The sequence below is a fragment of the Salvelinus fontinalis genome, chromosome 21 (genome assembly GCF_029448725.1).
Source record: "Salvelinus fontinalis isolate EN_2023a chromosome 21, ASM2944872v1, whole genome shotgun sequence".
NCBI classification, from domain to species: domain Eukaryota; kingdom Metazoa; phylum Chordata; class Actinopteri; order Salmoniformes; family Salmonidae; genus Salvelinus; species Salvelinus fontinalis.
In genome coordinates, this window is record NC_074685.1 from 42,003,116 (window position 1) to 42,017,143 (window position 14,028).

General features: G+C 42.2%; 1 protein-coding gene across 1 annotated transcript in view; it reads left to right on the forward strand.

Annotated features, from left to right (window-relative positions):
* LOC129818932 (multiple epidermal growth factor-like domains protein 9) overlaps window positions 1-6,836 on the forward strand; it is a 77,302-nt gene extending 70,466 nt beyond the window's left edge. Inside the window, exons 5-6 of the mRNA XM_055875294.1 lie at window positions 2,831-3,094; window positions 3,523-6,836. Of these exons, the coding sequence (XP_055731269.1) occupies window positions 2,831-3,094; window positions 3,523-4,016 (758 nt within the window). The 3' untranslated portion in view covers window positions 4,017-6,836. The remainder of the gene's footprint in view (window positions 1-2,830; window positions 3,095-3,522) is intronic.
* Window positions 6,837-14,028: the final 7,192 nt, after the last annotated feature.

The following is a 14,028-nucleotide window of genomic DNA, read 5'->3' on the forward strand; positions in this document are numbered from 1 at the left end:
GTTTCAAGTGGCAGTTACGTGCTTTTCCTGATTCTAAGTCCTCGTTTTGAAAGGTAGCATGCTGTGTTTCATGTATCTGTTTGTTAGTTCCTTGTCAGTGGTGCTGACAGATGAGTTCATTAAGGGGCCACGTGTCCAGCTGGCAGCCACCCTGCTGTTTCCTTCCACAACACAGGAGTGGACCAACAGTACAACTTCCTGTCATCCTGTCGTTTTCAGACCAGAGGTTCCCCTGCTTTGTTTCCCCCTCCAGGGCCACTCTATATCCCAAAAAAGTATTAACAACCAGTGTATATGAAACACTGAGTACGTTTACATGCACATTAATAATTTGATATCAAACTGATTATGGCAGTAGGCTGAGTATGGCATTAGTCATGTAAAAAACACCTTACTCTGCTTATCTTAATCGATGTAAGGTCAAAATCGAAGTAACACAATTTCCCCTCTGCTGTTCACTGGAAGCTGCACATTGAGATAAATAAGGTATGGTGGGACAAGGGGACGTCAGAGGTTCCAGTTTTGCTTTAGTTATGGCCATGACCTTGTAGGCTCAGGCAATTTCTGCAGACAGATACAAGTCTGTGTTTTGACCAACATTAATACAGCAGTTCTGTATGTTTTAAAATGGGACTCCCCTGTGGCAAAAGTCAAATGAATTGCACATGAAGGATTTATCACCCAATACACTGAGGCTGGATATTTATTAGGCGAAAGGTAAAAAGGCCAATGCTAGAAGAGGAAACTGTTTCTCTGTCTCTCTCTCACTCTGTCAAATGACACTTTTTCACTAGATAATGTAGTGTCATTAGGCTCCCTACAATGATCTGGCACGCACCACACAGGTTTTAATCGTCTGGCACGCACCACACAGGTTTTAATCGTCTGGCACGCACCACACAGGTTTTAATCGTCTGGCACGCACCACACAGGTTTCAAGGAGTGTCTGAGGAACCTGAATAGTTCCAGCATGCGTCACTAACCTGTCATTGTGTGTATAAGCGTGTGTGTGAAATGAATTTTCAGCCTCTGCTGCAACAGTAAATGCTTTTAAATGAGCCCCTCTAATATTTCACTAATTGTCACCGCCTTCTATTTCCCTGCTGTGACTGATGATGGTCATTATCCTCCTAGCCTGTTACTCTGCACATTACCTGTGAAATTGGTTTAGCTCAAAGTGTATTCCTCCTGAGTGGCAATCATCTGATGAGTCGAGTTTCTTTGATCTGCTTGGTTTACATTCTGTTGGCAGTCCTTTGCAGAAGGCAAAGTGAGAGAAGGTACAGAGAGGGGTTCTAGTGCTTAGATTTAGTTCATATGTCACCATTCACCAAGCCTTTGCACCAGAGCAAATTTCACACCTTTTTGTTTATCTTCCTCACAATTGAAAAATCATGAGGTAAAGTTAACTCAAATAGTAAAACAGTAGAAGAAATGGTGCTTTTGCATTCTTTAATTACTTCTCGTTGCCATAAGAGCAAGTGACTGATCGATTAATTAATGATATCTGACAATACATTTGAAGTCAGTACTCACTCTTAATGAAAGCTATTAAACTACAGTACCCCCAGTGGGCAGAAGTGTCTGAGAACGAGATTACTGTACGCACAGTCTCTCTGGCATGTTTTTTCTCTGAAGACCTTAGACTTTGTGGGCCACGACACATCCATTTTGAGTTTAGTGATTCAAATTCAGGGCATAAAAAACAAAGACGATGCATTTTGAGGAGATCTTGTTATGGTTTGTTTTCACAGTTAGTTTGAACACGACTCGCCTCTGGCGGGTAACAGCGGCTTCTGTTGTTAATCCTTTTTTCATTAGATTTGGAGTAAAGAGGGCACTGAAACAAAGGGTAGAGTGGAACCAACCGCACAGATTGTGGAGCTCCGATTTAGAACAGAAATGTGTCAGTCATATGTTGGGGATTCAGTTTAATAGTACAGGACTAGCTGCTCATGCAATTTCACCATTTAGGAGGTGCATGAATGAGAGAATGGACACACCACCTTTCTTTCTGATATTATTTGTTCTAGACTGTTTGGCCCTGTGTACTTCTGGTTGTAAAATGCTAGGATTGTAGCCACAGAGGGACATTGGATGTTTCTGGTCAACTAGGTGTACAGTATGTGCAGAGGACAAATCACTATCTTAGTGTGACGGGATCTTGGTGTGACGGGATGGGCGTTGAAAGTTAGTGTACTCAGCCTCTTGATGGTATCCTAGCATCTTTGTCAATAATAATATATGTAATTTAGCAGATGCTTTTATCCAGTGACTTAGTCATGAGTGCATACATTTTACATATGGACAGTCCTGGGAACTGAACCCACTATCCTGGCTTTGCAAACACCATGCTCTACCAACTGAGCAAGGCCATGACGTACTGTATGTTGACTTCTTATCCACAGAGAGAATAAATGAAACCCGTCAATATAAGCAAGTGGGGGGGACACTTTACCCTAGCACATTCCTGAATGCTTCACATGTGAAGTTGTCTCTGGTGGAACTGTAATGTTACATCTCTGCCACAGTGCTTATGCATCCTGAGAAAAGTTGTTTTGTGCAGAGATTTGCCGTCCAAAAAATAAATAAAAGGACGTCGTAATATTAGCGTTTTGTTCTCACAAAAAAGCTCTTATTGTGCTGCGTAAAGCATCATTTCTATTTTTCAGTTTGAAGTGTTCAATTGTCTATCATACAAGCACAACCCATGCTACAGTCAAGCGCTCCAAAATGTTTATCCCATAGAATGCTACCACCACCTAGTGGTAGAAGGTCTTCTTGACTCCCCATACTGAATCATGCTGTGATGTGTCTATCTTCCTCCCAGACCCCAGGGGACAATCTGTGTGTGACCAGTGTAAGCCAGAGTACCAGGGGCCCCACTGTGACCAGTGCAGGGGTGGCTTCTACAATGCGGACAGCATCTGCCTTCCTTGCAACTGCAGCGGGAACGCCGACCCCGGGACCTTGCCCCGCATCTGCAACCCTGAGACGGGTCACTGCCTGAGCTGCGTCAACAACACGTCGGGGAAACACTGCGAGCGCTGTGCTGAAGGATACGTGGGTAGTGCCATCATCCACAGCTGCAAAGGTCAGAATAATTTAATAATAATCATCATCTTTGTTCTACCGACTATCTTTTTTTTTTTTTGCTTCAAAGCAATTAACTCTGGTAGTGTTAAATTTAATCTTGCTTACTGTCTGTGTTAAATTAAAATTTGGACAATGTAACTCTAATGCAGTGTTATTTTTTCATCACTCTTATAAGCGTTAATATAATACTAGATTATAACAATGGATTCATATGTACACTGTGAAAGTGTTAAATATACATTAACAACGTTTCTATGACTGAGATATTCTCCTGTAATCACCATTGAATAATTCCACTGTAATATTAAAGATGTATAATAAAATCAACAAACAAAGCTGAGGATGCATAATAGTAAAACAATTAGCAGTGACCTTTATCAAGAGTGTTCATTGTGCTAAACAAACACACTTGCCTCTCTTCCCCAGCTATAGTCACTCCCACCCCTGAGCAGAACACGACAACAACCGCCTCCACCACCACCCTGACCCTGCGCTCCACCACCACTACCCCCTCTAGTGGCCAAACTATGACTTCCACTTCCAACGCCACCACCACTCAGCTGACCACCACAGCCTCCAGCACCACACCAGGTCTCCTCGCCAACACCACGGCCGCCATCTCCGAGGTCTCCTGGACCCAGTTCAATGTCATCGTCCTCGCGGTGATCATTGTGGCAGTGGTGGTGCTGATGGGCGTGGCGGGCGGTGTCTATACCTACCGTGAATACCGCAACCGCAAGCTGAACGCTCCGTTCTGGACCATCGAGCTTAAGGAGGATAACATCAGCATCAGCAGCTACCACGACAGCCTGCCCAACATGGGGGACGTGTCGGGCCTGCTGGAGGAAGAGGCCAGCATGGAGGTGGCGCCCAACGGCCAGCTGGCGCTTAGCAGCCCCATCAACATGTACAAGGCGTGATGATGGGCCATGGGCGGGGATGCTTCTTCTTCTTTGGTGTTTTAACGGCGGTGTGCAAGCTAATATTTATTGGTGTTACCGCAGCCTTCTGGACTAGTGTGATAAAGACGCATCCTCCGGGAAACTGTATTCTGTCCCATCTCTACCACACCCACCAACCCCACCCGTGGTGGCCACACCCACCATGAAACTCTGACTGGGGGAGGGATGTCTCTGACTGGGAGAGGCAGGGAGGGGGGAGGAAGGTCTCAGACTGGGAGAGGCAGAGATGGGGGGGAGGGAGGTCTCTGACTGGGAGAGGCAGAGATAGGGGTGAGGGAGGTCTCTGACTGGGAGAGGCAGAGATAGGGGTGAGGGAGGTCTCTGACTGGGAGAGGCAGAGAGGGGGGAGGAAGGTCTCGGACTGGGAGAGGCAGAGATGGGGGGAGGTTTATCGTCCAGTCCTCAGGATTTGAATAATAAATGATCTGCTTGTTGTGATGACTTCAACAGAGAGAATGATGTTGCGGTTACTAAAATGAGGAGGAGCTGGAAGGATGGACTAACTACAGAATCAGAAATCCAGTGACTCCTGAGTCACCCAGACTGGGAGAAAACATGTAACATGACAACCTGAGTTTGAATGGTTCAGAAGGGCCTGGGAGTTTGAATGGTTCAGAAGGGCCTGGGAGTCTTTGTGCCCTTCATGATTCAACCTTTGAGCCACAGGGAACCACATTGAGCTAGGAAGAGAGTGAAGGTGAGCATGTGGAGGTCCGTGAAGGCTGAGTGTCCAGCCAGGACTGTGAAACCAGTGAACTGAAGCCCACTCTGAAACGCTGCATCACACAATCAAAAACATACTGAATATTGACAATATGTGCACCTCTTCATATACACATCCTCAAACACTATGTTTGCACACACAGTACTGCGTACACATGCACAAGCACTAAATAAAACACACACACATGCACACCTTGTACCATAATAAAACACATACACAAAATAAAGAGAGAGTGTATTGTCCTGGTTGGTTTCAATGGAGGATAACTTGTTTCAAAATTGTTCATTTACATTGTATAATGAGAGAGAAAATGGACAATAGTTTTGCGACGATTATGATTCATACAACACTGCTGTGGGGCCATTTTGGTATGTTTGACACTAAAATGAAACGATTGCAGGGCTCTGGTACAATGTTAAGTCTAGGGCATCTATTTCACTAGGAGAAAACAAGAGGCTCCAGATTTTAAACAAGTGTTTTTGTTCATTTTATTTGCTAATTTATTGCTTTTTGTTTTCCTCAATAAGCTTACTGCTAATGTGTTGCACAGCCAGATTTTAGCCATGCAGATGCCAGAAGGCCCATTACAGAAAATGTATTGGTTTAAGGCTGAAACTGACATTAAGGCAGGAGAAGTCATTTTCATGGTTTCTTATTTTATTCATAATGATAATAATAATAATAATGAACTGGATTTGTGTAGCAAGTGCTCAAATAGTTTTACTATTATCCACTACTTCCACCTGGATGATGACGCTCGAGTACAGTAGGCATGAAACAGAAGAAAAAGACTGAAACGGGGAGACACTACCTGGACTTGTTTTCGTTTTCTGTTTCAAAACATTTTACCACCCGTGTTACCTACTGAACATGACCCAGCTGTCACAGTGGACAGATGAGGAAGTGCATCATACTAATTAAGAATCAGGGGGTGATTATGTGGGCATGATTATCTGAGGGCCTGACTGGGAATTTAGCCAGGACAGCGGGGTTTAACAACACCCAGACTCTTGCAACTTTTTTGGAGCATAGCTAGTAATACTTATGGAAAAGGATTAAACCATTTAGCGGTGAATTCAAAAGCATGCGGAAATAGGGAAGGCAGAGCTCTTTCCCAATTATTTTGAATACAACGCAAACTGGTTTGAATTATGAGATTTGGTAGAACTATTGTCACCATACCAGATAAAGGTTTCTTTGAAATTGTTATTACCTGACCTTGTGCACCGAGTGTACAAAACATTAGGAACACCTTCATAATATTGAGTTGAAGCCTCTTTAGCTCTCAGAAAAGCCTCATTTATTCAGTGCATGGACTCTACAAGGTGTCCAAAGAGTTCCACAGGGATGCTGGCCCATGTTGACTCCAATGCTTTCCACAGTTATGTCAAGTTGGCTGGTAGTGGATCTCTGCTCTGAATAGCTTGTTCAATCTCATCCCGCAGATGCTCAATTGGATTTAGATCTGGTGACTGGGCAGGCCACTGTTTGTGGAACCATTCCTGGACAATCCTAGCCTTGTAGCATGGGCCATTTTCCTGCTGAAAAAATCAATTTGCAGATGGATACACTGCTGCCATGAAGGGATGCACTCAGTGTATATCAAATGTCCAGTTTCAGTTATCAAAAATGGTTCTTACCTTCCTTCAAGCTGCTCAACGGATCTGAAGCTTTGAACCGACCCCCCCCCCAACCATTTCCCTGCAATACATTTCTCCCCATCTTTCCACCTAGAGATAATATGTACTGACCTGCTCATTGTAAATATGAACATGATGTACAGATTGGTTGTAAATAAGAAGCTACTATTGTAGATAGGAGAGGGTGAATTCTTTTCAGGACTGGGAGATTCTGGGCCTCTGGGTTGTTTAGACATCCAGGCATATTAGGGGGATTCTCAACTCTGATCTCTTCCCATTGAAACGACATACCAACCATAATTCTTCCATAGAAGCATAGATGCTGAGATTTACCAGATGCCTTTTCTGTCTGATACACCTTGTACATACCACAGCTAATGTAACCTACCAAAATTAAACTCTGTTTTTGTTTAATTTTTGTGTCAGTGTTGTTAATTTATTATATGAATGGTGCAATATGCAGAAATTGCTCCGGCATTTCCTTTTTGATCAAATTCTAATAGTTTGCCAAATTTCAGTTTGTGACAAAACAAGCAGTCATTGTGTACCATCTAAAGCGCTGTGAAATTGTATTTTCAGTTTGAAGCTGGTGTACAAAACCTAAAGTAAAAGACGCAAAAACTAAACTTAAGAACGGGTAGGATAGAAATAGCACATATACTTTAGAACAGATCTACCACTTCTCACTTAATATGGAGTTGGTCCCCCCTTTGGTACTATAACAGCCTCCACTCTCCTGGGAAGGCTTTCCACTAGATGTTGAAACATTGCTGCAGGTACTTGCTTCCATTCAGCCACGAACATTAGTGAGGTCGGGCACTGATGGATTAGGCCTGGCTCGCAGTCGGCGTTCCAATTCATCCCAAAAGTGTTCGATGGGGTTGAGGTCAGGGCTCTGTGCAGGCCAATCAAGTTCTTCCACACAAACCATTTTTGAATGGACCTCACTTTGTGCATGGGGCATTGTCATTCTGAAACAGGAAAGGGCCATCCCCAAACAGAATCGTCTAGAATATCATTGTATGCTGTAGCGTTAAGATTTCCCTTCACTGGAACTAAGGGGCCCAAACCATGTAAAACAGCCCCAGACCATTATTCCTCCTGCACCAAACTTTACAGTTGGCACTATGCATTCGGGCATGTAGCCTTCTCCTGTCATCCACCAAACCCAGATTTCGTCCTTTGGACTGCCAGATGGTGAAGCCTGATTCATCACTCCAGAGAACTCGTTTACACTCTTCCAGAGTCCAATGGCGGCAAGCTTTAAACCACTCCAGCCGACGCTTGGCATTGCGCATGGTGATCTTAGGCTTGTGTGAGGCTGCTCGGCCATGGAAACCCATTTCATGAAGCTCCCGACAAACAGTTCTTGTGCTGACGTTGGTTCCAAAGGCAGTTTGGAACCCGGTAGTGGGTGTTGCAACCGAGGACAGACACAATTTTACACTATACGCATCAGCACTCAGCGGTCCCGTTCTGTGAGCTTGTGTGGCCTACCACTTTGCGGCTGAGCCGTTGTTGCTCCTAGACGTTTCCAATTCACAATAACAGCACTTACCGTTAATCGGGGCAGCTCTAGCAGGGCAGAAATTTGATGAATTGACTTGTTGGAAAGGTGGCATCATATGACGGTGCCACGTTGAAAGTCACTGAGCTCTTCAGTAAGGCCCTTCTACTGCTGCCAATGTTTGTCTATGGAGATTGCATGGCTGTGAGCTCGATTTTATACACCTGTCTGCAATGGGTGTGGCTAAAATAGCCGAATCCTCTAATTTGAAGGGGTTTCCACATACCGTGTACACTATATATACAAAAGTATATCAGGGATCATCAACTAGATTCAGCCACGGGACGATTTTGTTCTGGAGCGGATGGTCGGGCGGCCAGAACATAATTACAAATCATTTGTAGACTGAAAATTGACCGCAAGAATCATTTCAAACCTTGCTTACATTTGTATAAAATCACGTTTCTCTCTGTTATGTGTGAGAATATTTGGACAGATTTCTTCAATTAAAATCACTTTGAGCTGATTTCCTGGTGTTTTTAGTCTTATGTTCACACTGAAAATTCAGAAAACCTGGGGGAATTAATGTAATTTATAAATAAATATTTTATCAATCAAATAAAAATCAACATACTGTATCTGTGTTTGTGCGCATCACTTGCATGTGTGCGAGATGAGTGAGCCGTTGCTCAAGGAGAGAGAGACAGTCGGACATTGCAGTAGCATGTAATTTAGCCTAGAAAATATGATAGAACAGACTAACATGCTGACCAGACCGCACGCGCAGATTGATTTTGTCCCCCCACACCCGACGCGATCAGGACACGCAGGTTGAAATATCAAAATGAACTCTGAACTAATTGTATTAATTTGGGGACAGGTCGATAAGCAAAGATTTATGGCCATTTAGCTAGCTAGCTTGATGTTGCTAGCTAATTTGTCCTGGGATATAAACATTGAGTTTTTATTTTACCAGAAATGCACAAGGTCCTCTACTCTGAAAATGTATCCACAGATAAAACGGTAACCCGACTTAGTTTCTAGTAATCTCTCCTACTTCAGGCTTCTTCTTCTTTGGACTTTATATGGTGGTTGGCAACCAACTTTAAGCTGCATTACCACTACCGACTGGACTGGAGTGTGGACCTCAGTTCATCTTTCAATCACCCACGTGAGTATATGCTCCTAAAAACCAATGAGGAGATGGGAGAGGCGGGACTTGCAGCGCCTTAAGCATCACAAATAGAACCAAGTTCTATTTTAGCGCCTGGCTACGCAGATGTGCGCGAGCAGTGTAGGTGCAATGATTGAATAACATGTATGTGTACATTTATTTTGCAATCCTAGCGAATGTGACGCAAGTGATGTGGTCAGCATGTAATAGCCAATTCATTGGTAGCCAATTCAAAACATACTGTATCTTGTACACTATAGTTAACTGTTAAGATATTATTAGTGAGTATTCATGTCCACCGACACGCACAAATAAGGCCATACAAAGTTTATTAACTTATTCTGACAATTCATTCAAACTTTTATTTTTTATGAAACTAAAAATGAACTTTGCCCATAGTATTAATAGTGATTTGGGTCAATCACGGTGAATTGAATCATGTGAATCAAAATACCAATTAGGTGTGGATGCAAAGCAATGCACAACTCTAGATTTTTTACATACTCATATTATTATTGTGGGCTTGTAAAGCAAGACCCCCACTTAAATCTTCTAAGTACCTATTATTATTCTTTAGTAATTCAACTCCTCTTAGACAGTTTTAAGCTAGAAATGACGTTCAAACTTTAAAATGTGTAGACTGGTCTGGAATGAATTGCTTGTATTCAACTTTTTTATATCTTATATACAGTGCATCTGAAAAGTATTCAGACCCGTTGACTTTTTCCACATTTTTGTTACAGCCTTATTCTAAAATGGATTCTAAAGAATGTAAATATCAGTCTACACACAAAACCCCATAATGGCAAAGCAAACAGGTTTTTAGAAATTTTTGCAAATGTATTAAAAATAAGCTGAAATGTCACATTAACATAAGGATTCAGACCCTTTACTCAGTACTTTGAAGCATCTTTGGCAGCGATTACAGCATAGAGTCTTCTTGGGTATGGCGCTACAAGCTTGGTACACCTATATTTGGGGAGTTTCTCCCATTCTTCTCTGCAGATCCTCTCAAGCTCTGTCAGGTTGGATGGGGAGTGTCGCTGCCCAGTCCCTGCCACTGAAAAACATCCCCACAGCATGATGCTGCCACCACCATGCTTCACTATAGGGATGGTGCCAGGTTTCCTCTAGACATGACGCTTGGCATTCAGGTCAAAGAGTTCAATCTTGGTTTCATCAGACCAGAGAATCTTGTTTCTCATGATCTGAGAGTCCTTTAGATTCCTTTTGGCAAACTCCAAGCGGGCTGTCATGTGCCTTTTACTGAGGAGTGGCTTCGTCTGACCACTCTACTATAAAGGCCTGATTGGTGGAGTGCTGCAGAGATGGTTGTCCTTCTGCAAGGTTGTCCCATCTCCACAGAGGAACTCTGTAGTTCTGTCAGTTACCATCGGGTTCTTAGTTACCTCCATGACCAAGGCCCTTCTCCCGCCGATTGCTCAGTTTGGGCGGGTGGCCAGCTCTAGGAAGAGTCTTGGTGGTTCCTAACTTCTTCCATTTAAGAATGATGGAGGCCAATGTGTTTTTAGGGACCTTCAATGCTTCCCCAGATCTGTGCCTCAACACAATCCTGTCTCAGAGCTCGGTGGACAATTCCTTTGACCTCATGGCTTGATTTTGGCTCTGACATGCACTGTCAACTGTGGGACCTTATATAGACAGGTGTGTGCCTTTCCAAATCATGCCCAATACATTGAATTTACCACAGGTGGACTCCAAGTTGTAGAAACATCTCAAGGAGGATAAATGGAAACAGGATGCACCTGAGCTCAATTTGGAGTCTCATAGCAAAGGGTCTGAATACTTATGTAAATACGTTTTTTTTTTTTTTAATTTATACAAAAATGTCAACCTGTTCGCTTTGTCATTATGGGGTTTGCGTGGAGATTGAGGATTTGTATTTATTTAATCAATTTTAGAATAAGCCTGTAACGTTACAAAATGTGGAAAAAGTCAACAGGGCTGAATATTTTCCAAAGGCACTGTATACAAACCCTAGACAAGTATTTCGCCACACTCACAATAACATCTGCTAGCCATGTGACCAATAAAATTTGATTTGAGATGACTGGTGGGGGCGCTGTTTTGAAGCCACTGCGCCAGCATTTTTGTACTCCACCACAATTTTTTTTAAAGCTATAGAAATGCATTTATTTATGTCTACATTTGTTTTTGCCACGTATATTCCATTAGAAACCTTAATTTATCATTTCTTTATTATAATATGTGAAAAAAAAACATAAATCGAACATTTAAAAACCTATTAACATTTTCTTTCAAATACTATTTTTTGAGAGTACTAATTTTAGTTTCTCCACGAAAAAAAAACGAGCTTTAATACATGTAATAGTGTTCTTTGAAACATTTAATTGAAATACTGTAGAATTCCATTAATTTGGCTCCCGAGTGGCACAGCGGTCTAAGGCATCACTAAAGACCCTGGTTTGATTCCGGGCTGTATCACAACCAGCCGTGGTCGGGCGTCCCCATAGGGCGGCGCACAATTGGCCGAGGTTGGCCGTCATTGTAAGTAAGAATTTGTCTGACTTGCCTAGTTAAATAAAATAAATACAAATGCTTATGGAGGACTGAGTAGCAGTATGGTGGAAGGTAGTTTAAATGCCTCTCACATCATACATCATAAATCCAAACCCTGTTTAGAGCTAGTAAAGGAACAAAAGAACTACTACCATTATTTGGGCTGATTTCAGTAGCTTCTGTCTGCAGGTTCTTGTGGATCTATGTGGCAGTAAAGGGGTGGAGTGGGTCAAGAGCGAGCCAACCAGCAAAACTGTGAAGGGCGGAACTCTGCACCGTGGTCGACTGTCGAGACCTATGTGTGCCGGTGTATACGGAGTGACAGCTTATCCGTTTCCAACTATTATTTTTAAGATGTTTTATTGACCAGTTAGGATATTATAACTGAGGAGAGTTTGTGCCAAAATAGCGGCCGGGCCATATGATTCGTTCCCACGCGGAAACAGGCAGATCTTTTCTGAAATGCGGTAGTGTTAGCCACTAGATCAGATTTTGAATTTGAACATTTCACCATGGTTGTCATATTTGAGGTGATATGTCATGTTTTCACTGTTCTCATCATATCCTCGTTTTCTGTCTTCTAGTGACCGCAGCAATGGTGTTGGGAACATATTTAATACCAGACAAGGCTAACTATGTCATGTTGGCTACCGCAACATAGGGTACTACAACGCTCTGAATCAAAAAGCATGCGTTTGATTCAGCTAAGATGACTCTGTCTCAACTCAAAACATTTCCAAATATCTTTCAACAGTGTGTGATATAATTAATTTTATTAATGTCATTTTTCTGTGCTTTTGCTTGTAACGCAAACGGAAAACCATTAGAGCCCCGATGACCTCATAGTGAATATTGCATCATCATAAGATAATTTCACATGTATTTAAAGTAGGATGTCACGTTAGAATTGGAACGCTTGCCCACTTGCATATTAATGTTACATCATGTTACAAAAAACTGCTATTTCGCTTATTCTAAATAAAACTTTTAAGCATCACCATTTTATTTTGTTAAAATAGCATACGTTAGAGGCCAAGTTCACTTTTACAACTTTGTTACTACTGTTTATCGGGCTAAAGTGATGCACTAATAGCTTAGCCTGTGGAAACAGCCTGATCGCTGCGTTCACCGTTCAATTCCAAGGGAGCGCATGAATGACAACAACACCAGGATACAGTGTCCTTCGCTACCGCTTGCCAAATACTGCTGTCCCGCAGTTCAGTTACGCTGAGGCGCGTAGCTAGTATAGCCAGGACGACAACAAGCAACAGTACACTGACATTCATCAAAAATAAACAATCGTCAGTTTTAAAACTGCAACTATTTGGAATAAAACTAACAGTGAAATCCACTGCGACTCAACAAATGGCTTCAAAATCTAATTTCAAACTCTTGCGGTAGTTTAATGGTAAACCTATCGGTAGCTGGACTCCTAGCCACAACTTCAAAAGCATGCGGATATGGAAGGCAGAGCTCTTTCCCAGTGCGTTTAAATGCACCACAAACTGGTTTGAATGATGCGATTTCGGATAACTATTTACACCGTACGCGAGAAAACGGTTTCATCACATGCTCAGTTTCAGTTATCACTGCAATACATATCTTTCCATCCTTCCACCTAGAGATAATATGCTCTTACTCCCTCAGGTACTGTCCTGCTCATTGTAAAAATGAACATGATGTACAGATTGGTTGTAAATAGGAAGCTACTATTGTAGATAGGAGAGGGTGAACTATTTTCATAACTTTGGGAATTCTGTGCCTTTTCTCTTTGGGGCGGCAGGTAGTCTAGTGGTTAGAGCGTTGGGGCAGTAACCGAACAAGGCAGTTAACCCACTGTTCCTATGCCGTCATTGTAAATAAGAATTTGTTCTTAACTGACTTGCCTAGTTAAATTAAGATTATATATTTTTTTTTTATCTGAGTTAGTTTGACATCCCACAATTGGGGCATTGTGGGTATTCTCCATATTGCATTAGTCCGATTGGTTGAACTCTTCCCACTGAAACATACTAATAATTATTCCATAGTAGCAGAGGTGCTGAGTTTTTCAGACCATTTTTCTGTTCAATAGGCTACACCGTGTACAGGTAATGTAACCTACCAAAATAAAAATATGTGTCCATACTGTTCATTTATTTTCTTAGTGTCTCACAGAATTCCTTTTCGAGGTTTGGGTGGTCACTTTGAAAATATGGATTTTGTGTTCACATTTTTGAAGTTGTAGCTTATTTCTGACACCCAGGGTTTTGAACGTTTTTTTATTTTTATTTTTAAAGTTTGCTGGTTATTTAGCAACGTCCAAAATCTTCTGGGTCGCATTTTTACAGCAATGCTAGTGGAAACTGAACCAGCTAGTGGTGCATACAAAAGCATGGGGCACA